This window comes from Hypanus sabinus, unplaced genomic scaffold, assembly GCF_030144855.1.
Source record: "Hypanus sabinus isolate sHypSab1 unplaced genomic scaffold, sHypSab1.hap1 scaffold_1080, whole genome shotgun sequence".
NCBI classification, from domain to species: domain Eukaryota; kingdom Metazoa; phylum Chordata; class Chondrichthyes; order Myliobatiformes; family Dasyatidae; genus Hypanus; species Hypanus sabinus.
The window spans coordinates 58,590-85,440 of NW_026779137.1; the positions used below are offsets into that span (position 1 = coordinate 58,590).

Below are 26,851 nucleotides of genomic sequence, written 5' to 3' on the forward strand. Positions count from 1 at the left end.
ACACAGTGTGAATCTCCCTCCACACCGTCCCATCACACACTCCCGGGGTCAGACACAGAGTGAATCTCCCTCCACCCCATCCCATCACACACTCCCACGGTCAGACACATTGTGAAGCGAACTGCACACTTACCCATCACACTGTCCTGCTGACAAACAGAGAATGATCCTCTCTCCACACTGCCCCATTACACCCGCCCGTGATCAGAGAGGCAATTAAATACTCTTGGCAATATCCCACGGCATACTCCCGTGGTGAGACTCGGTATGATATTCCTTCTAACTGGTGACATCACACAACACAGGGGTCAGAAAACGCAATACGCTCTCTCCACACCGTCCCATCACACAACACCGGTATCAGAAACAGAGCGGAACACCATCCAGGCACGCGTCTTTGTTCACGGTGTCAGAATCACACATAATCACTCCCACGCCCACCGAAACGCACTCATCCAGCCCCCTGTGGCGCCATTGCTTCCCATCACAGGCACACTGTATCAAACGCAGAGTTGTAGCAGACACAGACGGGGTGAGACACACATTTATGCTCTCTGAACACCATCCGATCACACACAAACATACTCAGACGCAGACTGAATTTCTCTCTCCACTGACCCATCACGCATTTCAGTCGTCAGACGTGGAGTGAAGCTCCCTGCACACTGCCTTTCATACACTCCCGTTGTCAGACGAGGAGTTAAGCTCCCGTGCACAGTGTCCCATCACACATTCCCGGCGTAAGACATAGAGTTTAGCTCTCTCTAAAGCCTCATCACGCACTGCCTGGATCAGACCCAGAGTGAATCTCTCTCCCCATGGCCTCATCACAATTTCCAGCGGTCAGAATTGGAGAGAAATTTCCTGCACACCGTCCTGTCACACTCTTCCGTGTCGGATTCTGGGTTTTACTCCTTCCACACTGTCTCATCGCACACACCCGGCATCATACACAGAGTGAATCTCCCTCCACACTGTCTCATCGCACACACCCGGCATCAGACACAGAGTGAATCTCCCTCTGCACCGTCCCATCACACACTCCCGGGGTCAGACACAGAGTGAATCTCCCTCCACACCGTCCCATCACACACTCCCGCGGTCAGACACAGAGTGAATCTCCCTGCAAATCGTCCCATCACACACTCCCAGTGTCAGACACAGAGTGAATCTCCCTCTGCACCGTCCCATCAGACGGTCCCGAGGTCAGACACAGAGTGAATCTCCCTCCACACTGTCCTATCACACCCTCCCAGTGTCAGACACAGAGTGAATCTCCCTCTGCACCGTCCCATCAGACGGTCCCGAGGTCAGACACAGAGTGAATCTCCCTCCACACTGTCTCATCGCACACACCCGGCATCAGACACAGAGTGAATCTCCCTCCACACTGTCTCATCGCACACACCCGGCATCAGACACAGAGTGAATCTCCCTCCACACTGTCCTATCACACACACCCGGCATCAGACACAGGGTGAATCTCCCTCCACACTGTCTCATCGCACACACCCGGCATCAGACACAGAGTGAATCTCCCTCTGCACCGTCCTATCACACACACCCGGCATCAGACACAGAGTGAATCTCCCTCCACACTGTCTCATCGCACACACCCGGCATCAGACACAGAGTGAATCTCCCTCTGCACTGTCCTATCACACACTCCCGGGGTCAGACACAGAGTGAATCTCCCTCTGCACTGTCCTATCACACACACCCGGCATCAGACACAGAGTGAATCTCCCTCTGCACTGTCCTATCACACACTCCCGGCATCAGACACAGAGTGAATCTCCCTCCACACTGTCTCATCGCACACACCCGGCATCAGACACAGAGTGAATCTCCCTCCACACCGTCTCATCGCACACACCCGGCATCAGACACAGAGTGAATCTCCCTCTGCACCGTCTCATCGCACACACCCGGCATCAGACACAGAGTGAATCTCCCTCTGCACCGTCCTATCACACTCTCAAAGAGTCAGACACAGAGTGAAGCTTCCTCCACACCGTCCCATCGCACACACCCGGCATCAGACACAGAGTGAATCTACCTCCACACCGTCCCATCACACACTCCCGGGTCAGACTCCCTTCACAACATCCAATCTTACAGTGTGGTGTCATATGGAATGAACGTCCCTTTGCTTTGTCCCAATACACTCCCGCTGTCAGACAAAGGAGTAAATCTTGATCCACACCATCCCATCGGACATTCCCGGAGTGAGACATAAAGTGAAACTGTAATGTTACGTTTCACAAGTCCATGGTCAGACACAGAGTGAATCCACCTAAACAACGTCCCATCACTCTCTCCTGGATTCAGTGATAGAGTGAAACTTCCTTCACGCAGCCCCATCACACCCTCACCTGATCAAACACAGAGTGAATCACCCTCCATACCATCGCATGACACAATCCTGATGTCAACTACAGAGTGATATTTCCTCCCGCCATGCCTGCCTTGCGATGAGGAGCGGGTGAAAGAGGATGATAATGCCTCACCTCTGCTGCTGTTCAACAATTCACAGATTCGATCCTTGGTTTCGTTGACAGATCTGTACTTCGTTTCCATCTCAGTGAACTGGTGACGGAGATCCCTGTGCCTTCGTTTAAGATCGGACAGGTTAGAGTTGAGGGCAGAAAGCTCGGACTGAAGGGTTGAGTTCAACTCATGGTAGTTTCGGTCGGAGGTGACCTTAGACTGACGAATCTGTGACACTGAGAGAATTGGTCAAGCATGTTTAGCATTTACAGTGACTTCTGTGTCTCTGTCACGGTGTGGAGCGCCATGTGTCACAGTGACACGTGAGTCAGCGTCACGCTTCCGAACGGGTCACAGAGAGTGTGTGTCAGTGTCACGGTGAACATTGTCACAGTGAAAGATGTGCGTCGAAAGAGTGTTTTTTATCACGGTTAGGGATGTGACCGTGTTATGGTGATGGATTTTAATCGGTGTTACGGTGAAGGGACGTGTCGGTGTCACTATAGTGTTTTCCAATAACAATTTATTCCACTCTATTTATTTACAGTCTGACTCCACGCGGAGCCGGTTCCACTCACCATGGATCGAGAGACCGACCACTGTCACGATGAGGGCGGATGTAACGAGGCAGAGTAGGCAGATCACACGGTACGGTCTATTTCCGATCTTCACTTTCCTCTCCTTTTCTTGCGCAGCTGAAAATGCCATGAGACCATAAGGTATAATAGCAGAAGGAGGCCATTCGGGCCATCCAGTCTGCCCGCGATTCAATCAAGGGCAGAACCAATTATTCCAGTCATCCACACTCCCCTGTCTTCTAACCATATCCTTTGAGACTTTGGCTAGTCAAGAACATATCTATATCTGCTTTATGCGCACCCAATGACTTAGCTTTCAAATCTGCTGTTGTTAACTAATTCCACAGATTTGCCATTCTCTGACTGAAGTAATCTATCCGCATCTGTTTTAAAAGGACGTCCTCCAATCATAAAGTTGCGCCCACTTGTCCGAGAATCCCTTACCATGGGAAATAACATTTCCGCAGCTAATCTGTTCAGGCCTTTCAACATTCGGAACGTTTCTATGAGACCCCCCCCCCCTCCCTTCCTCATTCTCCTGATCTCCAAGGAATACAACCGAGGATCTGCCAGATATTCCTCACAGAGCAACCCTCTCATTCTCGCGAATCATCTCTGAACCCTCTCTAATGTTAGTGTACATAAGGAGAGCAAAACTTCACACAATAACACTAAGTGTGTTGTCACGAGTGCCTTTTGCTGCTTCAACATCACATCCCTTATTTTATAGTCAATACCTATAGAAATGAATGTCAACATTTCATTCCATTTCTTCAGCACTGACTGAACCTGGACGTTAACCTTGAGGGTATCTTGCACAAGTACTCCCAAGTCCCTTTGCATCTCTGCATTTCGAATTCGTTAAACATCTAAATGATATTCTGCTTGTTTATTTCATCCACCAAATGGTATCACCATATATTTTCCAACATTGTATTTCATTTGCCACATCTATGCCCATTCGCCGAGACTTTCTAAGAGTCTCTTTGGGCTCTCTGTTTCCTCAGCACTACCCGCTCCTCCACAAATCTCTGCATCATCGGCAAATTTGGCCACAAAACCATGAATCCCAAGGTCCAAATCATTGGGAGACATGTCAATAAACAGCGGTCCCAACACCGACCCCTGTGCAGCTATTGATGCCTCCGCCATCTCTCCGCCTACTTTCTTCAGAGACCAAAGGTGTATTCCATAAGGTCCAGGAGATTTAATCATGTAGTCAAAATCATGGACACACATTCAGTGTGCGGGTGAAGTCAGCGTGTCCACAACTTGGAGTCCCTTTCACCCACCAACCGCGGTTTCTCCTTCCACCACGAAGACCCCCCCTACCTTTCCCCCTCAGTTACTTCCTGCCGTAATCGTTAAGAGTCCAAATTCCTTGACTCGGCATACGCTGAGAAGTGTCTGACTGATTCCAGAGTTGTTTTCCTCTCTCCTATGCGATTGACTAATTTGGAGTCGTGGGTGTTGTCTCCGTGAAATTCATTTGGAAGTTTGACTAATTCCCTCAGAGGAGGCTTATCCACAAGATTATGATACATGGAACACACGGGGAATTGGCCGTCTGGATTCAGTTTATTATTTTTCACAGTTGCATTATTGTCTATCCGCTTTGATTTTTTTTTCACACATCGGATACAAGACGGGCTAAACTCTTCCATTCTCCAACCGGATCTGTGACTGACACCTTTGACAAATTTTTGCCGGATTTTGTGGAAAATGATCCACAAGAGCACCCATCTTTGTTTCCTGTGCAACTACCCTACGCAACCATCTCCAATTTCATCCCGATCATTTATACACATCACAGACAAGAGGTGGAACGAGCTCGCAGAGAAGTGGTCGAGGCAGATGAATTAGAAATTTGAAAATCTTGGGCGAATGACACCTGACGCTACCAGAACGGCGTCACTGCTGTGAACTCTGACCTGTTTGTGCAGCAGTTGGCATCCCTCCGGGTCCCGGGGAAATAGGAGGATCCTCGTCCTCATTGATGAGGGGTTCGACCTTCCGAAAGTTATGCTGTGAATCTGGGAGAGAGAATGGGACAGACAGATAAGGGAGAGAATCGCAGAGAGAGAGAGAGAGAGAGAGAGAGAGAGAGAGAGAGAGAGAGAGAGAGAGAGAGAGAGAGAGAGAGAGAGAGAGAGAGAGAGAGAGAGAGAGAGAGAGAGAGAGAGAGGAAAGCGATAGAGAGCGATGTGGCGATGGGCGGGAAAATTGGAGACCAATAGGGATAGAGAAAGATTTGAAAAAGGGGAGAGAGTGAGAGACAGTGGGGGAGGGGAGAATGCAAAAGACGGGAACAGTGAGAGGGGAATGAAAAGTGAGAGACAGAGCGAAAGAGAGGGTGATTGAGAAGGCAGAGTCTGCGGGGAGCTTTGGGAGGGATGCGGCAGATAATGTGAGAGAGTGGAAAGAGCGACGGGATAGAGCATGGGGGAGAGGTAGAGGTGGATAGGGAGGCCTGGGATCCATGCGCCCCGCAATGAGGAATCTGCCTGCCTGCCATCCCGGAACTGTGGGATCTGCCTACCTGCCTGCCTGCCCCGAACTGTGGGATTCTTCGGCCTGCCTGCTTGCCCCGAACTGTGAGCTTCTCGGGCCTCCCTGCCTCGTCTGAACTCTTGGATCCAGCCCCGCCTGCATTAACCCTTAAATGCCATGGCATTCTCATCGTTTCCTCCCCCTGGTATTTCAGTGTCTGCGTCCTGCATTTGGGTCCTTCCGACCCCCTTTCCTGACACACAGGAACATGCCTAGCTGACAGAGGAACCAAGAAAGTCTGACGGGGACAGAGCAGTAGACACGAGAACACAGGAACATTAGAACACTACAGCACAGCGGAGAGTGGGAGGGAGCTTAGCTCTGTGTCTGAACCCGGCATTGTGTACTAGGATACTAGACCCTAGAAACTGGGACACTACAGCACAGCGGAGAGAGGGAGGGAGATTATCTCTGTGTCTGACCCCGGCATTGTGTACTGGGATACCAGACCCTAGAAACTAGAACATTACAGCACAGTACAGGCCCTTCAGTTCTCGATATTGTGCCAACTCATATATTCCTTAAGAAGAGTACTGAACCCACAATACCGCGTAACCATCTATTTTTCGTTCATCCATGTGGTTGTCCAAGAGGCTTTAAAATACACCTAATGTTTTTGGCTCCGCCACCATTCCAGGCATCCACAAATCTTTGAATAAAAAATACCTTACCACTGATGTCTCCCCGAAACTTGCCTCTCTTAACTTTGTACATATGCCCTCGGGTGTTTGCTATTCGTGACCTGGGAAAAAGCAACTGACTATCCACCCTGTCTATCCCTCTCATAAGCTTGTAGACCTCTATAGTCCCGTCATCCTTCTGCGCTACAGAGAGAAAATTCACAGCTCTGCTCATTCCCTCATAAAACTTGTTTTCTAATCCAGACAACATCCTGGTAATTCTCTTCTGCACCCACTCCACAGCTTCCACATCCTTCCTATAATGAGGTGACCAGAATTCAACACAAGTGTGGTTTCACCAGAGGATTGTAGTTTTGCAACATGACCTCTCTTCTCTTGAACTCAATTCACCCTGTTAACGAACCCCTGCATCTCATAGGCCTTCTTAACTACGCTGCGACCTTGACGAATGTCTGGATTTGAACCCCAAGATCCCGCTGTTCATTGACGCTCCTATGTAACCGACCATTAACCCTATACTCAGCGTTCTGGTTTCTCTTTCCAAAATGCATCACCTCACACTTATCGGGATAGAACACCATCTGCCATTTCTCTGCCCAACTTTGCATCCTGTCTATACTCTCTGTAACCAACGACAACCTACAGCTCCATCCACAACTCCTCCAATCTCCGAGTCATCCGCAAACTTACGCACCCTACCTTCCGCCTCTTCATCTAGGAGATTTATAGAAATCACAAATAGCAGGGGTCCCAGGTCAGATTATTCCGGCTCTCCATTAGTCACCGACCTCCAGGGAGAAAACTTTCCTTCCACAACTACCCTCTGCTTTCTTCCTGTAAGCCGTTTTAAAAAAAAAAATCCGAACAGCCAAGGTTCCACTGATCCAATGCCTCATGACTGTCTGGATGAGTCTGTCGTGGGGCTTTTGTCAAGTGCCTTACTAAATATGTGTAGGGCACATCTACCGCCCTACCCTCGTCAAATTATTTTGTTACCTCTTCAAAAAAACTCAATTAGGCTCGTGAGGCACGACCTACCCTTCACAAGGAACCACGTGAGCAGCAGCAGGAACTCCTTTTTAACTGATGATATATTCTCAGTTCTCTGACCGTGCATGGAAGGTCAGGGTGAGTTCGCCGGTGTGGACACGAGGTGCTTAGTGAATGTAATCACGTGCTCAGTAAATTAGACAATCAAGGTGCTCATCAGTATTACGAGGGGGGGGGGGGCATTTGTAATGAATTGAAGTGGAAAGATTGCAGATGGAGATTTACAAAAATACTCTCGGGACTCGATGGAGGGAGTGACAGAGAGAGGTCAGGAAGGTTCGGACGATATTCCTTGGAGTGCAGGGGTGAAGATTCAGAGGTATTTAAAATCACGAGGTGCAGAGACAGAGTGAATATGCAGAGCCATTTTCTCTCGTCTTGGAGAATCGAGGGCCAGAGCTGCCAGGTCTAAGTTGAGAGGAGAAACATGGAAACACATTCAATTGTGGAACCGATTAACAACCCTCTGTTACCCAGATGGTGGTCAGTCCATGGCACAAACTGCCAGTGGTAGTGGTAGAGGCAGATGTATTAGAAACATGGACACCTGGGATTTGACACGTGACCCCTTCAGAATGGCGTCGGTACTGTGAACTCTGACCTGTCTGTGCAGTGATGAGCAGCTCGCCGGGTCCTGAGGCAATGGGAGGAGCCAAACCCTCATCGATGAGGGGTTCGTCTTTCCGAAATTTCAGCTCTGAGTAGGTGGAGGTCAGACTGTCTGTGGATGACAGCGAGAGAATGAGAGAGAGAAAAATAGGAGGGGAGACCTGTAAATAATGGGAGAGAGGTGAGGACAGAGAGAAAAGAAGATAGAGGGCGGAAACAGAGGGCTGAGAGTCAGGGATTGGAAGTGAGACAGAGGTGCAAGTGAGGGAAAAGAGCAGGGGAGTCAGAGCAGGCGAGTGAGGATGACAATGATAAGTGGAGTGAGAGTGAGCGGTGGGCGAGAAAATGGAAGTGAGTGGGGGCGAAAGAAGGGGAAAGACAAGAGAGCGAGGATATGCCTGTAGGGGAGTGAGAGTGGTGAAACGGGTAGCTATAGAGAAGGTGATAGTGGGGATTGGGTCTAGAAATTTGGAAGGTAGATGGATGCGAGACAAAGAGAGCGAGAGAGAAAGGGAGAGCAATTAAAGAGAGGGTTAAGAGAGAGGAGAGAGCGTGAGGGAGAGAAAGGCCGGGTGAATACAGAAGGGGGAAAGGGTGCGGAGGCGGATTTGATCGTAAAATTGGGGAGCGAATGCGGGTGAACGGGGAGACAGACTGATATAGGAAGGAGCGAAAGTGGAGGGGAGATGTGAAAGGAGTGAGGGAAAGAGTACAGCGAGAGGAGGAGTGTGAAAGAGAGAGTAGAGAGTGTGGGAAAGGGGAGAGTGAAGAAAGAGAAGTAGATACAGGGGAAATGGCAACAGAGTGAGCAGGTGCCGTAGAAGGGGAGAGATGTGGAAAAGATGGAGAGAAGGGTTGGGAAAGGGGAGAGGGTGTGAGAGAAAAGGAAAAAGTCGGCCAGAGAGGAAGAAAATAGGATGAGAGAGGATTAACGTGTGAGAGATGGCGGAGAAAAGGGAGGCAGTGGAGAGAAAGGAGAAAGAGTGATGAGCCAGTGGGTTTAGAAATTGGAGAGTGTTGTACACTCTTTTTACAAAGTTGACGTTCCTCACTGACCCTTCCTCTGTCCTCCCACCTCGCCACTCCTCCCAGGGTGCTTCCTGCTCACCGGCCATGCCACAGCACTCACGGCTCTCTCACCAGGTCCCCCAACCACACAGCGCTCCCTCCTCAGCGCCCCCATTTTAACCCCCCATCATCGTACTCACGCCACACAAAAAATCTCATGGCATTCGCTGCATCGAGCCCACCCAGAGAAACTCCTCATCCCGTTCCACAGGCCTCCATCTCTACCGCCCCGCCTGTTGCTCCGCCTCCACTCCGACCTTTCCCAGAGCGCTCCCTGCACACCGACACTCCGGTAAAAGTGGTATCTCATCCAGTCTCTCACGCATTGTCTCTGACTTTTTGTCTCGCAGGGAAAAAATAGGGTTAACAGTGCGCTTGCGATGAGAATTCTCGACAGGAAGAGACACATCAGCTGAGCAGAGTCAAATCAGCAAACTGAAACTGACCTCCATTTGTCCGGACCCGAGGAACAGAGAGGGTCTTGAAATGAAGTTCCACATACGATACGTCAGGTTCATCTGGGAGCAGAACAGTGAGAGTCAGAAACAAGGTAAGGCTCCCTCCACAACCGTCTCGTCACACACTCCCGGGGTCAGATACAGAGTGAAGCTTCCTCCACACCGTCCCATCACACACTCCCGGGGTCAGACACAGAGTGAATCTTTCTCCAAACTGACCCATCACATACTCCCGGTGTTAGACACAGTGAATCCCCCTCCACAACCGTCTCGTCACACACTCCCGTGGTCAGACACTGAGTGAAGCTCATCCACACCGTCTCATCACACACTCCCGGGGTCAGAAACAGAGCGAATCTCCCTCCACCCCGTCCCGTCACACACTCCCGGGGTCAGAAACAGAGCGAATCTTCCTCCACACCGTCCCATCACACAATCCCGGGGTCAGAAACTGAGTGAATCTCCCTCCACACCGTCCCATCACACCCACCCGGGGTCAGAAACAGAGCGAATCTTCCTCCACACCGTCCCATCACACACTCCCGGTTCCGACACAGAGTGAATCTCCCTCCACACTGACCCATCACACACTCCCGCTGTCAGAAGCAGGGTGAGGCTCCCTCCACTCCGTTCCATTACACAGTCCCGCGGTCAGACAGAGAGTGAAGCTCCATCCACACCGTCGCTGGATGTTTTGACTTTTTGAGGATGTGACTAAACGCATTGATGAAGGAAGAGCACTAGATGTAGTGTAACGGATAAAAAAAGACATTTGATAAGGTATCCCATGGAAGCCTTATTGTGAAAGTAAGGAGGCATAGGATCCAAGGTGACATTACTTTGTGGATCCAGAGCTGACTTGCCCAAAGAAGGCACGGAGTGGCTGTTGGCGTGTCATCTTCTGCATTGAGGTAGATCCCCAGTGGAGTGTCTCAAGGACCCTTACTCTGTATTGATGGTTATAAATGACCTGGATGAAGAAGTGGAGGGATGCGTTAGTATGTTTGCTGATGACAAAAGGTTGGAAATGTTGTGGATGGTATGGAGGCCTGTTAGATGTAAACGCGGGACATTGATAGGATGCAAAGCTGGGCTGAGAAGTGGCAGATATAGTTGAACGCAGATAAGTGTGAAGTGGTTAATTTTGGTAAGTCAAATATGATGGCAAACTATAGTATTAATGTTAAGACACTTGGCAGTGTGGAGGTTCAGAGCGATCGTGCGGTTCGAGTCCATAGGATGCTCAAAACATCTGAGAATGTTGACTCTGTGGTTAAGAAGGCGAATGATGTATTGAACTTCATCATTCGTGGAATTGAATTTAGGATTAAAGAGGAAATGTTGCAGCTACAAAGGACCCTTGTCAGACACACCTTGAAGTATTGTGTTCAGTTATGTTCGGCTCGCTACAGGAAGAGTCTGGAAAGCATAGAGATAGTGCAGTGGAGAATTACAATGATGTTGCCTGGATTGGGAGCATGCGTTATGTGCATAGGTTTAGTCAAGTCAAGTCAGACACTTTTAGTGTCATATCGACCATAACTGCTGGTACAGTACATAGTAAACATGAGACCAATGTTTTTCAGGACCATGGTTTGCACGACACAGTACAAAAACTAGACTGAACAACGTAAAAAACAAACACAGAGAAGCTGCACTAGACTGCAGACCCCACACTGGACTGCAAAAAGTGCGCAAAAAGAGTGCAGGCATTACAATAAATATTAAACAGGACATTAGGGCAAAATGTCAGTCCAGGCTTCGGGTATTGAGGAGTCAGATAGCTCGGGGGAAGAAGCAGTTACACAGTCTGGTCGTGAGAGCCCGAATGCTTCGGAGCCTTTTCCCAGACGGCAGCAGGGAGAAGTGAGGGGCGTATGGGATCCTCCATAATGCTGTTCCCTTTGCGGAAGCAGCGTGCAGTGTAAATGTCCGTGATGGCGGGAGGAGAGACCCCGATGATCTTCTCGGCTGACCTCACTATCCGCCGCAGGGCCTTGCGATCCGAGACGGTGCAATTGCCGAACCAGGTAGTCATGCAGTTGCTTAGGATGTTCTCAATACAACCCCTGTAGAATGTGATGAGGATGGGGGTGGGGGATGAACTTTCCCCAGACTTCGCAGAAAGTAGCGACGCTGCTGGGCTTTCTGTGATTTGAAGGTAGAGTTGAGGGACCAGGGGAGATTCCCCGCCAGGTGAGCACCAAGGAATGTGGTGCTCTTTACGATCTCTACCAAGGAGCCGACGATTTTCAGCGGGGAGTGGTCCCTCCGTGCCCTCCTGAAGTCAGCAAACACCTCATCTCTTTTGTTCACATTAAGAGTCAGGTTGTTGGCTCTGCACCAGTCCGTTAGCCGCTCCACATCCACTCTGTAAGCTGACTGGTCGTTCTTGCTGCAGAGACCGACCGCGGTGGTGTCATCGGCGAACTTTATGATATGGTTCGAGCTGTGTGTTGCAGCCCTGGGGAGCCCCCGAGCTCAGTGTGATGGTGTTGGAGACGCTGGTCCCGATCCGGTCTGACTGAGATCTCCCAGTCAGGAAGTCTAGGATCCAGTTGCAGAGGGAGGTGTTCCGCCTCTTTTCCTAGGAGAATTGAAGGATGGGAGGTGACCTGATAGAGGTGTATAAGATGATGAAAGGCATTGATCGTGTGCATTGTCAAAGGCTTTTTCCCAGTGATGAAATGGTTGCCACAAGAGGACAAAGGTTTAAGAAGCTGGAGAGTAGGTATAGAAGAGACCATATAACCATATAACAATCACAGCACGGAAACAGGCCATCTCGGCCACCCAGTCCATGCCGAACGCTTACTCTCACCTAGTCCCACCTACCTGCACTCAGCCCATAACTCTCCATTCCTCTCCTGTCCATATAACTATGCATTTTTAAAAATGACATCGCGGGTAATCTTATTACGAAAGAGTGGTAAGTGTGTGGAATGTTCTGACGGCAATGGTGGTGGAGGCGGATACGATAGCGTCTTTTTCAGGTGCTTTTGGATAGGTACTTGGAACTTAGAAAAATAGAGGGCTATAGGTAAATCGAGTAATTTCTAAAGCAGGCGTATTCGGCCCAAGTTGGTGGGCCGAAGGGCCTGCATTGTTCTGTAGGTTTCCGATGTTTCTATCTACCTCCACTCCGTCCCTTCACACATTCCCGCTGTCAGACAGAGGGAGAATCTCCCTGCACACCGTCCCATCACACACTCCCGGAGTCAGACACAGAGTGAAACTCCCGCCACGCCGTCCTATCACACACTCACGGGGGAGAGACACAGCGTGAATCACCTCCATACCGTCGCATCACACACTCCCGGGGTCAGACACAGAGTGAATCTCCCTCCACACGTTCTCATCCCACACTCTCGGGATCAGACACAGAGTGAATCTCCCTCCACACCGTCCCATCACACACTCCCGGGGTCAGAGACAGAGTGAATCTCCCTCATCACCGTCCCATCTCACACTCCCGGGGTCAGACACAGAGTGAAACTCTCTCCACACCGTCCCACCACATACTCCCGGGGGTTTGAGACAGAGTGAATCTCCCTCCACAAACCACCATCACACACTCCCCGGGTTAGAAAGAGATTCAATCTCCCTCGCTTCGTCTCGGCCACACTCACCTCCCGATGGAGACGGTGAGTCAGTTTCTGTAAACTTCACATTCTTGAAAGCCCCGCTGTCGTCCATCCTGTCGAGGATTCTCTGCGTTTCTGAGCTCAGCGAGGGGAAGGAACCGTTGACAGAGGAAGCCTGTGCTGACATGTGCATCAGAGCGACACAAACAATCTCCAGTTGAGCAGCTGATAAAAACAGGATCAGAGAGCAGGGGGAGGAAGTGCTGCAGGAAAAGGGCATTCAGGCTCTGAGCGGGGGTGGTCTGGACCGATGAGATTGGCAAGGGAAAGATTAGTGAGAGTGGGGAGAAACAGAAGGAGGGAGGAGGGAGTGAGGGGAAGGTTAGGGTTTGGTGGAAAGACAGTCGTGATTTAAAGTGGTCAGAAAGGGGTATCACTGAAAGAAGGGGAGGGCAAGGACTGGGAGAGAATGGAGAGAGAGGGGTAGAGAGGGGGGATGGTGGAGAGATTCATTTTCGCACATCTCACCAGCTCTCCTTTTTAAACCGCTCCCATTCTCTCCTCTGCATTTCTATCTCACTGCCGTCCTCAGGAAACTTCTCCTTTTGTCTTCCCACCCTCTCTGCTCCACTCTCTCCCGCTCAAAGTAAACTTTACCGGACTGAAATGTGCCCGGACCTTGTGTGGATTCCCGGGAAAGTCGAGGTCCACTGGATAGTGGGTGTTAGTTACATCCTCCACAGAAAGTAAAGGGGAGAAGTGAAAGGAAATGAAGTTTTCTGAACTGGGGTTGAGAGAAGTGGCTAAGGGAGTGGTGATGTGGGAGGCGATGTGCCGTATGTATGTGTGTGTGTGTGTGTGTGTGTGTGTGTGTGTGTGTTTGTGTGTGAGAGAGAAAGAGAGAGAGAGAGAGGTTGCGCCCTGGGCACAAACACTCCCGGTGTCAAACATCAGTGCGGCCCCCTGCACCACGGCCCATCACACATCCCGTGGTCAGACACAGTGAATCTGCCGCCTCACAGTCCGATTATACAATAACGGAATCAGAAACAGAGCGATTCTCCCTATTCACTCCCTCTCTACCGTCTCACCAATCACCAGCACACCAGCGTTCGTGTAGTGTCCAGCAGTGTGTCTGTCTCAGAGATAATAAGTGTGCTTGAGACCAGAGGTAGAACTGAGGAAGGAGGGGGAGGAGAGTGACGGCTGTGGAGGAGTGGTGAGTTGTCAGTCACTGGGAGAAAGGGATGTGAAACCACACGACCGGCCTGAATACGCAGAGTCGTAGAGAAGCTCACTATCGAGAATCAATATCAGGTGGAAATGAGCAGAAATAACACCAACGGTCTGCAACGAGCTTGACCATGAGGCTGACCCCGGAGGTGTGTGATCTGACGGTGTGGAGGGAGCTAAATTCTCTGTCTGCCTCAAGCAGTGTGTGATGGGATGGTGTGGAAGGAGCTTCACCATATCTCTGTCCCGGGATTGTGTGATGCAACGGAGTGCATGGGATTCATTCTGTGTCTGACCCCAGAGTGTTTGATGGGACGTTGAGGAGGGAGCTTCACTCTGTGCCTGACCCCAGCAATGTGTGATCAGACAGTATGGGAGTGAATTACACTCTCCGTCCGACCCCGGCAGCGTGTAACGGGCCGGAGTGGAGGGAGATTCACCATGTGTCTGACCCCGGGTGCGTGTGATGGGACGCAGTGTAATGAGCCTCACCCTGCGTCTGATGCCGGATGGGTGTGATGGTACAGTGTGTAAGACCTTTGTTCTGTGTCTGACCACGGAATTGTGCATTGTGACTCTGTGGAGGGAGCCTCACCAGGTATCTGACCCCGAGAGTGTGTGATGGGACGGGGTGGTTGGAGATTCACTTTGTGTCTGATTCCCTGAGTGTGTGATGGGACGGTGTGGAGGGAGATTCACACTATGTCTGACCCCGGCAGTGTCTGTTGGGACCCTGTGGAATGAGATTCACTCTGTGTCTGACCTCGGGAGTGTGTGATGGGACGGTGTGGAGGGAGATTCAGTCTGTGACTGACCCCGGGTGTGTGTGATGGAACGGTGTGGAGGGAGATTCACTCTGTGTCTGACCCCAGGAATGTGTGATGGGACGCCGTGGAGGGAGATTCACTCTATGTCTGACCCCGGGAGTATGTGATGGGACGGTGTGGAGTGAGATTCACTCTGTGTCTGACCCCCGGAGTGTGTGGTGAGACGGAGTGGAGGGAGATACACTCTGTGTCTGACCCCGGGAGTGTGTAATGGGACGGTGTGGAGGGAGATTCACTCTGTATCTGACCCCGGGAGTGTGTGATGGGACGGAGTGGAGGGAGATTCACTCTGTGTCTGACCCCGGGTGTGTGTGATCGGACTGTGTGGAAGGAGATTCACTCTGTGTCTGACCCCGGTAGTGTGTGATGGGACGGTGTGGAGGGAGATTCACTCTGTGTCAGACCCCGGGAGTGTGTGATGGGACGGTGTGGAGGGAGATTCACTCTTTGTCTGAACCCGGGAGTGTGTGATGGGACGGTGTGGAGGGAGCTTCTCTGTGTCTCTGAACCTCGAAATATAAAAACGGATTGAGTGGAGGGAGCTTCACCCTCGTGTGGATATAGGAAACATTTCTCTTTCTCTTTTGAATTTATTTCAAGATGCTTTGAAACAGAGTTAGAACAACGTTGCTTCGCCCCATCGTCTGCTCGGAAAAATAGGGCCAATGAACAGTGAATCGCTCTACACCGTCCATTACATACGCCGGTAGACAGACACAGGAATTGAGATCCTTTCACAGAGGCCCATCGCACATTCCAGGCGTCAATTGTAACGTGAAGATCCGTCCGAACCGGCCGATCACAGAGACTCGGCGGTTTAGAGTCGGAGTGAAGCTCCCTCTGCACTGTCCCATCAAATAGTCCTGTTGGCAGACACAGAGTGAAGTTCCCAGAACACTTTCCTAAAGCAAATTACTGTCATCAGACACATCGCCAACTTTCCAAGTCACTGTCCCAGCACATGCAAGCAGCTCTAAAGACAGTAAAGTTGCTTCCACACCGTCCAATCTCTCACTCCCGAGGTCAGAAAAAGAGTGAGTCTCTCTTCACTCCCTCGCTCCCTCTCAGCAATCAGTAGTTTTTTTTCAGCGTAGTCTCCAACAGTGTGTCTGCCTCAGAGATAATAAGTGTGTGTGAGACCAGAGATAGAACAGAGGGAGGTGGGGGAGTGGAAAGAGGGCTTTGGACAGGTGGTGAGTTTCCAGTCACTGTGAGGAAATGGTGTGAAACCACACGACCGGTCTGTACACACAGAGACGTATAGAGGCTGAAAAGCGAGAAATCGATATCCGGTAGAAGTGGGCAGCAGTAACTCCAACGGTTTGCAAGGAGCTTGACCGTGTCTGACCCCTGGAGTGTCCGATGGGCCGTTATGGAACATAGAACAGAAAACAGGACAGCGAAGTACAGGACGTTGGTCGAAAATGTTCTGCCGACCCTTATAACCCGACCCTAAATTCCGCCAAATCTCTGTCTAGTAGTCTCTTAAATTTCACTAGTGTATCTGGGTCCACCACTGAATCAGACAGAGCATTCCACGCACCGGCCTCTCTCTGAGTGAACACCTTACTCTAATATCACTATTTGAACATTGCTCCCCTTACCTTAAAGCCATGTCCTCCCCTATTGAGTAGTGGTGCCCTGGGGAAGAGGCGCTGGCTGCCCACTATATCAATTCCTCTTAATATTTCCTATTCCTCTATCATGTCCCCTCTCATCCTCCTTCTCTGCAGAGAGTAAAGCCCTATCTCCCTTAATCTCTGATCAAGATGCGTGCTCTCTAAACCCGGCAGCATACTCGTAAATCTCCTCTGTACCCTGTAAAATGCTTCCACATCCTCCCTTTAGTGAAGTGACCAGAACTGGATACAATACTCCAAGTGTGGCCAAACCAGGTTTTAAAGAGCTGCGTCATTAGCTCTTAAACTCTACCCCCCAACTTATGAAAGCTTACAATTCACTGGTTTTCTTAACTACCCTATCTGCTGTGAGGCAATTTTCAGGTTCTCTGGACCTGTACCCCCAGATCCCTCTGCTCCTCCACAGTAACAGGTATCCTGCCATTTAGTTTGTACTATGCCTTGGAGTTTGTCTTTCCAACGTACACAACCTCAGACTTCTCCGTGTTGAACTCCATCTGCCAATTCTCAGTCAACTTCTGAATCCTATCAATGTCTCTCTGCAGTCTTCGGGAATCCTCTACACTGTCTACCACACCACCCAAACTTTTTGTCGTCTGCAAACTTACCAACCCACCCTTCTACCCCCACATCCATGTCGTCATAAAAATCACAAAAAGTAGAGATCCACGAACCGATCCTTGTGGGACTCCACTAGACACAACCTTCCAATCAGAATTTACTCTCTGAACCACAATCCTCTGCTTTTTGCACCTAAGATAATTCGGAATCCATCGGGACAAACCTCCCTGGATCCTATGCCTTCTGACTTTCTGAATACGCCTACCGCATGGAACTTTGCGACAAGCATGTACATCACATCCACTGCATTGCCCTGATCTATATGCCTGGTCACCTCCTCAAAAAACTCTATCAGTCTTGGTTAGGCACGATCTGCCCTTCACAAAGCGATGCTGACTGTCCCTGATCAGACCATGATTCTCTAAATGCCCATAGATACTATCTATAAGAATCTTTTCCAACAGCATTCCCACCACAGACATAAGCCTCACTGGTCTACAATTACCCGGACTATCCCTACTAACTTTTTTGAACAAGGGGACAACATTCGCCTCCCTCCAATCCTCCGGTACCATTCCTGTGGACAACGAGGACATAAAGATCCTAGCCAGAGGCGCAAAAATCTTTTCACTCACCTCGTGGAACATCCTGGGGAATATTCCATCCAGGCCCCGGGGACTTATCCGTCCTAATGTATTTTAGCAACTCCAACTCCACCACTGCCTTAATGTCAACATGCTCCAGAACTTCAACCTCTCTCATATTGTCCTCACCGTCACCAAGTTCCCTCCCAATGGTGAATACCGAAGACAACTCTTCGGGATTGGGGTTTTCGTTAACCCTCCTCTTTAAGGCCTTTTCATGCCTTTTTGTTGCTCTCCTCAGACCCCTTCTTATGTTCCTTTCATGCTATCCAATAACCTCAATAGACCGATCTGATCCTTGCTTCCTAAATCTCATGTATGCTGCCTTACTTCCCACCTGACTAGATTCTCCACCGCACTTGTCACAATCGTGCCTTCAAGCTACCAATCTTTATCTTCCTCACCTGAACAAATTTAACCCTCACCTCCTGCAAGAGATCCATAAACATCGATCAAATGCCTGTAGTAACATTTCCCTGCTGTAACATCTTCCCAATTCACACCCGCATGTTCGAAACTTATAAACTCATAATCTGCCGTTCCCCGAGAGAGAGAGAGAGAGAGAGAGAGAGAGGGGAGAGAGAGAGAGAGAGAGATGAGGAGAGAGAGAGAGAGAGAGAGAGAGGAGAGAGAGAGAGAGAGAGAGAGAGAGAGAGAGAGAGAGAGAGAGAGAGAGAGAGAGAGAGAGAGGAGAGAGAGTGAGAGAGAGAGAGTCCAGCCAAATCAGTATGCGCTGGACTGTACTTTGAACTATTGACTCTGTGTCTGATCCCGGGAAAGAGTTTTGGAGAATGTGTTGGAGTTCTCTGAATGTCTGCCAACAGGACTGTTTGAAGGGAGAGTACAGAGGGAGCTTCACTCTATCTCTAAACAGCCGAATCTGTGTGATCAGACGGTTCCGAGGAATCTTCTCTTTACAATAGCACCATTAAAGTGTGATGGGCCGGTGTGAAAGGCTGGGGTGAAGCAAGATTGTTTCTAACTCTGTTTCAAAGCTGCTTGAAATAAATTCAAAAGAGCAAGAGTGATGTGTCATATATCCAATCCAGACTGAAGCACCCTCCACTACATCCCATTTCATATATCGGGGGTCAGAGACCATGGAGAAGCTACGTCCACACCGCCCTATCACATTCTGTCCGGCTCAGACACAACGAGAATCCTCCTCCACCCCAACCCATCACTCACTCCCGGGGTCAGTCACAGAGTGAATCTCCCTGCACACCGTCCCGTCACACACTCCCGGTGTCAGACACAGAGTGAATCTCCCTCCACACCGTCCCATCACACACTCCCGGGGTCCGTCACAGAGTGATGCTCCCTCCTCAACGTCCCATCGCACAATCCCGGTGTCAGACACAGAGTGAATCTCCATCCACCCCGTCCCATCACACACTCCTGGGGTCAGACAAAGAGTGAATCTCCCTCCAGGCCGACCCATCACACATTCCCGGAGTCAGACACAGAGTGAAGCTCCCTCCACACCGTCCCATCACACACTCCCGCGGACAGACACAGAGTGAATCTCCATCCACATCGTCCAATCACACAATCACGGGTCAGGCACAGAGTGAAGATCCATCCATACTGTCCCATCACATGCACCAGGGGACAGACAAACAGTGAATCTCACTCCACAACCCCGCATCGCAAACTCCACGGTTTAGAAAGAGATTGAAACTCCCTCCCTCTGTTTCTGTCCCTCTTACCTCTCGATGGAGACGGTGAGTCTGGTTTTACGAGCTGAATAATCGTGTATGTCTCTCTGTCGTCCATCCTGTCGAGGAACCTCTGCGTCTCTGAGCTCAACGAGGGGAAGTAACCGTTGTCAGAGAAAGCCGGTGTCGTCCTTTAGATCCGAGCGACACAACCACCGGATGAGCAGCTGATAAAGAGAGGAGCCGAGAGCCAGGGGAGGAAGTGCTGGAGGAGAGAGAGATTGAGGGTGTTAGAGGAGGGTGGTCTGGAGGGATTAGAGTGGCTGGTGGGAGATAGTTAGAGTGGGTAGTAACAGAGGGAGGGAGAGTGAGGGAAAGTTAGGGTTTGGTGGGGAGAGAATCGTGAGTGACAGGGGACAGAAAGGGGTATCACGGAAAGAAGGGGAGGGCAAGAAGGGGAAGAGAATTTAGAGAGATGGGTAGAAATGGAGAGGATGGATTGTTGGAGGGAATCAATTTGGCTTCTCACTCTCGAGCTCTCTCTTTTTTTCTTCTATTCCCTCTCTCGGGCGGATATGTTGCATTTACTGCCCGAGAGGTTTACAACCAACACCCCATCCCCCACCGCAACATCCTGTTTATTCAGGCCCTCTGTTCTCTAGAAAACACGGCCCCGGGACAGACCAGAAACACCCACCGAAGTAACCGAGCTACAGAGACAAACAACAGATTGACCTTTTCAAACCGTGCAGAACTTACCAAAGAATGCATGTATTTAGATATTGAAGTTTACAGGAAACCTGCACACGCTGCGCGGTGTTTGAAGTTAGACTCTCTTCACACATTGAAACATAAGCTGGGGGTTTTGCAGTATTTCAGATTAGTATTGAAGGCGGCACTGACTTCGCCAACATACAGACAGGAAAAAAATAAAAATAGCAGTGACGTCAGCCCAGCAAACGGAGTGCAGGAGCTCTCTCACAAATCCTCCATCACCTGTCTATCAAGTTCTCTCTCTGCATCCCTCACTTTACCCTCACTATCTCCCTATTTGAAACCCATGAATGCCTCTGACCTGCTTCAATTTCGCTCCTCTGTCATGCTCTCTCCTTTTTACTGTACTCGCTCTCTTTGTTTTTCCATCTCACTGCCCTCCTCACTAAGCCTCTGTCTGTCCCCCACCCTATCTTTCCCACCTTCTCTCTTCCCATTCACTTCGAAATGGCTTTGGAAAAGGGGGTGACTGTAGTGGATAAAGGGGTGGTTGTGCTGGAGGAGATGTGCAGTCGCGGCTGTGTCTGTGTCTGGATGAGAGAGAGAGAGAGAGAGAGATGGGAAGAGAGAGAGGGAGAGAGAGAGCGAGCGAGAGAGGGAGAGAGAGAGAGCGAGAGAGAGTGAGAGAGAGAGAGCGAGAGAGAGTGTGTGAGAGAGAGAGAGAGCGAGAACGAGAGAGGGATAGAGAACGAGAGAAAGAGAGAGAGAGAGAGAGAGAGAGAGAGAGAGAGAGAGAGAGAGAGAGAGAGAGAGAGAGAGAGAGAGAGAGAGAGAGCGAGAGCGAGAACGAGCGAGAGCGAGAACGAGCGAGAGCGAGAGAGAGGGAGAGAGAGAGAGAGAGACAGAGAGAGAGAGAGAGACAGAGAGGGAGAGAGAGAGAGAATGAGAGAGAGAGAGTCCAGCCAAATCAGTATGCGCTGGGACTGTATTTTGAAATCTTGACTCTGTGTCTGATCCCGGGAAAGTGTTTCGGGAGAATGTGTTGGTTCTCTGAATGTCTGCCAACTGGACTATTTGATGGGAGAGTACAGAGGGAGCTTCACTCTATCTCTAAACAGCCGAGTCTGTGTGATCAGACGGTTCGGGGGGAGCTTCTCTTTACAACAGCGCCATGAATGTGTGATGGGCCGGTGTGAAAGGATGTAGCGAAGCAACATTGTTCTAACTCTGTTTCAATGCTTCTTGAAATAAATTCAAAAGAGCAGGAGTGATGTGTCATTTATCCACTCCAGACTGAAGCACCCTCCACTCCATCGCAATTCATATATCGGGGGTCAGAGACATTGAGAAGCTACGTCCATATCGTCCTATCACATTCTGTCGGGCTCAGACACAGAGTGATTCTCCCTCCACACCGTCCCATCACACACTCCCGGGGTCAGGCGCAGAGTGAATCTCCCTCCACACCGTCCCATCACACACTCCCGGGGACAGACACGTGATCAAGCTCCGAGCACACCGTTGATGTTATTTCTGAACATTTCCACCGGATATTAATCTCTCTGTTCTCAGCTTCTCTACGTCTCTGCGACTACAGGCCAGTCGTGTGGTTTCACACCCCTTTCTCCCAGTGACTGCAAACGCAGCTGCGTCTCAGCGCTTACTCCCCTCCCACTCCCCCTCCCACCAGTTCTACCTCTGGTCTCAGACACACTAATTGTCTCTAGAACAGACACACTACTGGGACTACAGGAACGCTGAAGTGCTTGTGATTGGTGAGAGGGGAGAGAGGGATCGAGAGGGGTGGGGGTGATCCGCTCTCTTTCTGAATCCGTTGGTGTGTTATGGGACTGTGAGGCGGCAGATTCGCTCTGTATCTTACCCCTGGAGTGTGTGATGGGACGGAGTAGAGGGGAGCTTCACTCTTTGTCTGACCGAGGGACTGTGCGCTGCGGCGGACTGAATGCACTTTCACTCTGTTTCTGACCCCGGGAGAGAGTGTTGGGACCGTGCGCAGGGGAGCTTGAATCATTTTCTGACTCCGCATGTGTGCGATCGAACGGTGCGGAGGTAGCTTCACACTGCTTCTGACCCGGGGGCTGTGTAATGGGACGGTGTAGATGGAACTTCACTCTGAGACTGATCCCGGGAGTGAGTGACGGGTCGGTGTGTATGGAGCTTCAGTCTTTGTCGGACACCGGGACTGTGTGAGAGGATGATGTGGAGGGAGCATCACTCCGAGTCTGACCATGGAAGAGTGAGATGGGACGGTGTGTACGAAGCTTCTCTCTGTTTCTGATCCCGGGTGGTGGGGTGAGTGGACTCTGCGGAGAGAGCTTCACTCCGAGCTCGACCCGCTGGTTGTGTGATCCAATGGTGTGTAGTGAGCTACACTGTGTGTCCACCTTCGGGAGTTTGAGAGGGGACGGAGTAGAGGGAGCTACACTGTGTGTCCGACCTCGGGAGTTTGAGAGGGGACGGAGCTACACTCTCTGTCTGACCTCGGGAGTTTGAGAGGGGACGGAGCTACACTCTCTGTCTGACCTCGGGAGTTTGAGATGGATCTAATGCTGTTTGTGTGTGCTGGGACTGTGATTTGACTCTAATTCTGATCTCGGGAATGTGTTTTGGGGGAGTGTTTCAGGAATTTCTCTTTATGTCTGCCAACAGGACTATTTGATGGGAGGGTGCAGAGAGAGCTTCACTCTGTCTCTAAACCGCCGAGTCTGTGTGATCGGGCGGTTCGGAGGGATCTTCTCTTTACAACTGACGCCGGGAATGTGTGATGGGCCGGTCTGAAAGGTGTCCCTTTCTGTGTCTTACTGCCGGTGGATGGAATGGACGGTGTGGAAAGAGTCCTATTTTCGAGAAAAGTCGATGGGGCGAGGCAGCATTGTTCTAACTGTCTTTCGAAGCGTTTTGAAATACATTCAAGAGGAAGAGGTCTGTGTGAGCCATACAGAACTTAAGTACATTCCAGTCTGAAGCTCGCTCCACTCCATCCCATCTCATACTTCGGGTGTTACACACACAGAGCAGCACCCTCCGCACCGTCCCATCACACACTCCCGGTGTCTGTCACACCGAGAAGCTTCCTACACACGGTCCAATCACATACTTCCAGTGTCAGAGATAAAGTGATTTACCCTCCACATCCTCCCATCACACACCCCCGGGGTCAGACACAGAGTGAATCTCCCTCCACACCGTCCCATCACACAATCCCGGGGTCAGACATAGAGTGAATCTCCCTCCACACCGTCCCATCACACACTTTCGGGATCAGACACTGAGTGAATCTCCCTCCACATCGTCCCATCACACACTCCCGGGGTCCGACACAGAGTGAATCTCCCTCCACACCGTCCGATCACACACTCCCGGTATCAGACAAAGGGTGCAGCTCCCTCCATACTGTGCTATCACACACTTCCGGGATCAGAATCATGTTGAAGCTCCCGTCTCACCGTCTCAGCGCACACTCCTGGGGTTAGACACAGCGGCAATCTCCCTCCACACCGTCCCATCACACATTACCGGGGTCAGACACAGAGCGATTCTCACTCCACACATTACTATCACACAGTACCGGCGCAGGACACATGGTGGACTCCATCTGCACCGTCCAATCGCACACTCCCGTGATCAGACACAGAGTGAAGCTCCCTCCCAAGCGACCTGGTACAGACACATGGTGGATCTCCATCCACGCCGTCCGATTACACACTACCGGTTTCAGACAGCGAGTCTAACTGCCTCCATTTGCCTCATGGGAAACGGCAAAAAAGCAGAGAGGACAAGGACCATTTTTTACTGGAGAACGACAGATTATGATTCTATAAATTTAGGACATGCGGGTGTGAATTGAGATGATGTTTCTGCAGAGAAATATAGTATGGACATTTGTTCGATGCTTACGGAACTTTTGCAGGATGTTAGGGTAAAATTTCTTCCAGTGAGGAAGATAAAGAATCGTAGAGTGAAGGCACAATGGTGACGAGTGCGTTGGAGAAAATAGTCAGGTGGATGCAGGCAGCATACATGAGGTTTCGGAAGCAAGGATCAGATGGGTCTATTGAGGAATATTGGGTCGCAAGAAAGGAGCTTAGGAAGGAACTGAGGAGAGCAAAAAGAGGGTATGAGAAGGCCTTGGCGAGAATGATAAAGGAATACGCCAAGGAATTCTTCAATTATGTGAAGAACAGAAATATGAGAGGAGTGAAAATAGGACCGATTAGAGACAAAGGTGGGAAGATGTCCCTGGAGGCTGTGGAATAGAGCGAGGTCCTCAATAATTACTTGTATTCTGTATTGACTAATGTGAGAGAACTTTTTCCTGTGAGGACAATATGAGTGAAATTGATGTTCTGGATCACGTTCATATTAAGGGAAAGTAGGAGTTGGTGTTGTTAAAATAACTTAGTGCAGATATTTCCCCGGGGCGTGAAGGAATCGTCCGCAAGATGCTCCACGAGACGATGGAAAAAATTGCTGAGCCTCTGGCTACGATCTTTATGTCCTCGTTGTCCACGAGAATGGTACCGCATGATTGCAGGGAGGCGAATGCTGTCCCCTTCTTCAAATACGGTAGTGGGGCTTGTCCGGTTAATTATAGTCCAGTGAGCCTTACGTCTGTGGTGGAAAAATTGTTGGAAAAGATTCTTAGAGATATGATCTGTGGGTGTTTAGAGAATCTAGGTCTGATCAGTCAGCATGACGTTGTGAAGAGCAGATTGTGCCTAACAAGTCTGATAAAGTTCTTTGAGAAGCTGACCGGGAATATAGATCAGGGTAGTGTAGTTGATGTGATATACATGTATTTTAGTAAGGTATTTCACAAGGTTCCACACGGTAGTGTTATTCAGAAGGTCAGAAGACATAGGATCCGTGGAAGTTAATCCAGGAGGTCTCTGAATTGGCTTGGTTGCAGAGATCTCTTTCAGGATATTAGGGTTAAATTTGTCCCGATGAGGAAGACAAAGAATGGTAGGATGAAGCCACCATGGTACAAGTGAAGTGGTGAATCTAGTCAGGTGTAAGAAGGCAGCATGCATAACTTTTAGGAAGGAAGGATCAGATGGGTTTATTGAAGAATAGTGGGTAACAAGAAAGGAGCTTAAGAATGGGCTGACGAGTACAAAGGAGCATGAGAAGGCCTTGGAGAGTAGGGTAAAGGAATACCCCAAGGCATTCTTCATTTATGTGAAGAACAATTGGATAAAAGGCGTGAAGATAGGACCGATTAGAGATGAAAGTGGAAAGTGGGAAGATGTGCTGGAGGCTGTGGAAGCGAGCGGGGTTATCAATGAATATTTGTCTTCGATATGATCAAATGAGACGGAACTTGATGACGGTGAGGACAATATGACTGAAGTTGATGTTCTGGTGCACGTTGATATTAAGGAAGAGGAGGTGTTGGAGTTGTTAAAATACATTATGACGGATAAATCCACAGGGCCTGACTGAATATTCCCCAGGCTGCTCCCTAAGCGATGGCTGAGCCTCTGCCTAGGATCTTCATGTACATTTTGTCCACTGGAGTGGTACCGGAAGATTGGAGGGAGGCGAATGCTGTCCTCTTTTTGAAAAACGTTATACACAATAGACTGTGTGCAATAGATGTAGGAGTAGGCCATTCGGCCTTGTAGCCAGCACAGCCATTAACTGTGATCATGGCTGATCATACACACTCAGTACCCCGTTCCTGCCCTCTCCCCAGATCCCTTGACCCCGCTATCTATCAGAGCTCTATCTAACTCTGTCCTTAATTTATCCAGAGGACAATTTATCCAGAGGAGACAGCTATCTCCTCTGCCTTCTGGGGCAGAGCATTCCACATATACACCACGCTCTGGGTGAAAAAAGTTTTTCTGCATCTCAGTTCTAAATGGCCTACCCCTTAAACTGTGGCCTCTACTTCTGGACTTACCCATCAGCGGGAACTTGCATCCTGCCTCCATCGTGTACAATTGCTTAATAATCTTATATGTCTCAATCAGATCCCCTCTCATCCTTCAAAATTCCAGAGTAAACAAGCCCAGTCGCTCCAAACTTTCAACATATGACAGCCCCGCCATTCCGGGAAATAATCTTGTAAACCTACGCTGCACTCCCTCAATAGCAAGAATGTCCTTCCTCAAATTGGGAGTCCAAAACTGCACACAATACTCCAGGCGGGGTATCACCAGGGCCCTGTACAGCTTCAGAAGAACCTCTTTACTTCTATTTCCAATTCCTTTTGTTATAAAGGCCAGCATGCCATTAGCTTTCTTCACTGCCTGCTGTACCTACATGCTTGCTTTCATTGACTGATGTACAGTAACACCTAGATCTCGTTAGTAGAGATAGTCTGGGTAATTATAGACCAGTGAGCCTGACGTCTGTGGTGGGAAAGCTGTTGACTAGGACTCTCAGAGATAGAATCTATGGGCCTTTAGAGAATCATACTCTGATCAGGGACAGTCAGCATACCTTTGAGAAGTGCAGGTCGTGTCTAACAAGGCTGATAGAATTCCTTCAGGAGGTGACCCGGCATTTAGATGAGGA

The 26,851-nt window shown here is 49.9% G+C and overlaps 1 protein-coding gene across 1 annotated transcript; it reads right to left on the reverse strand.

Moving 5' to 3' along the window:
• Nucleotides 1-2,611: 2,611 nt before the first annotated feature.
• On the reverse strand, nt 2,612-20,096 carry LOC132386265 (uncharacterized; the record flags this gene model as incomplete). Its single annotated transcript, XM_059958540.1, has 7 exons — nt 19,643-20,096; nt 13,074-13,253; nt 9,433-9,504; nt 7,911-8,030; nt 5,000-5,101; nt 3,069-3,185; nt 2,612-2,726 (listed from the first exon to the last, which is right to left on the reverse strand). Coding segments are annotated over exons 1-7 (773 nt in total), but the record flags the coding sequence as incomplete, so codon positions are not given.
• Nucleotides 20,097-26,851: the final 6,755 nt, after the last annotated feature.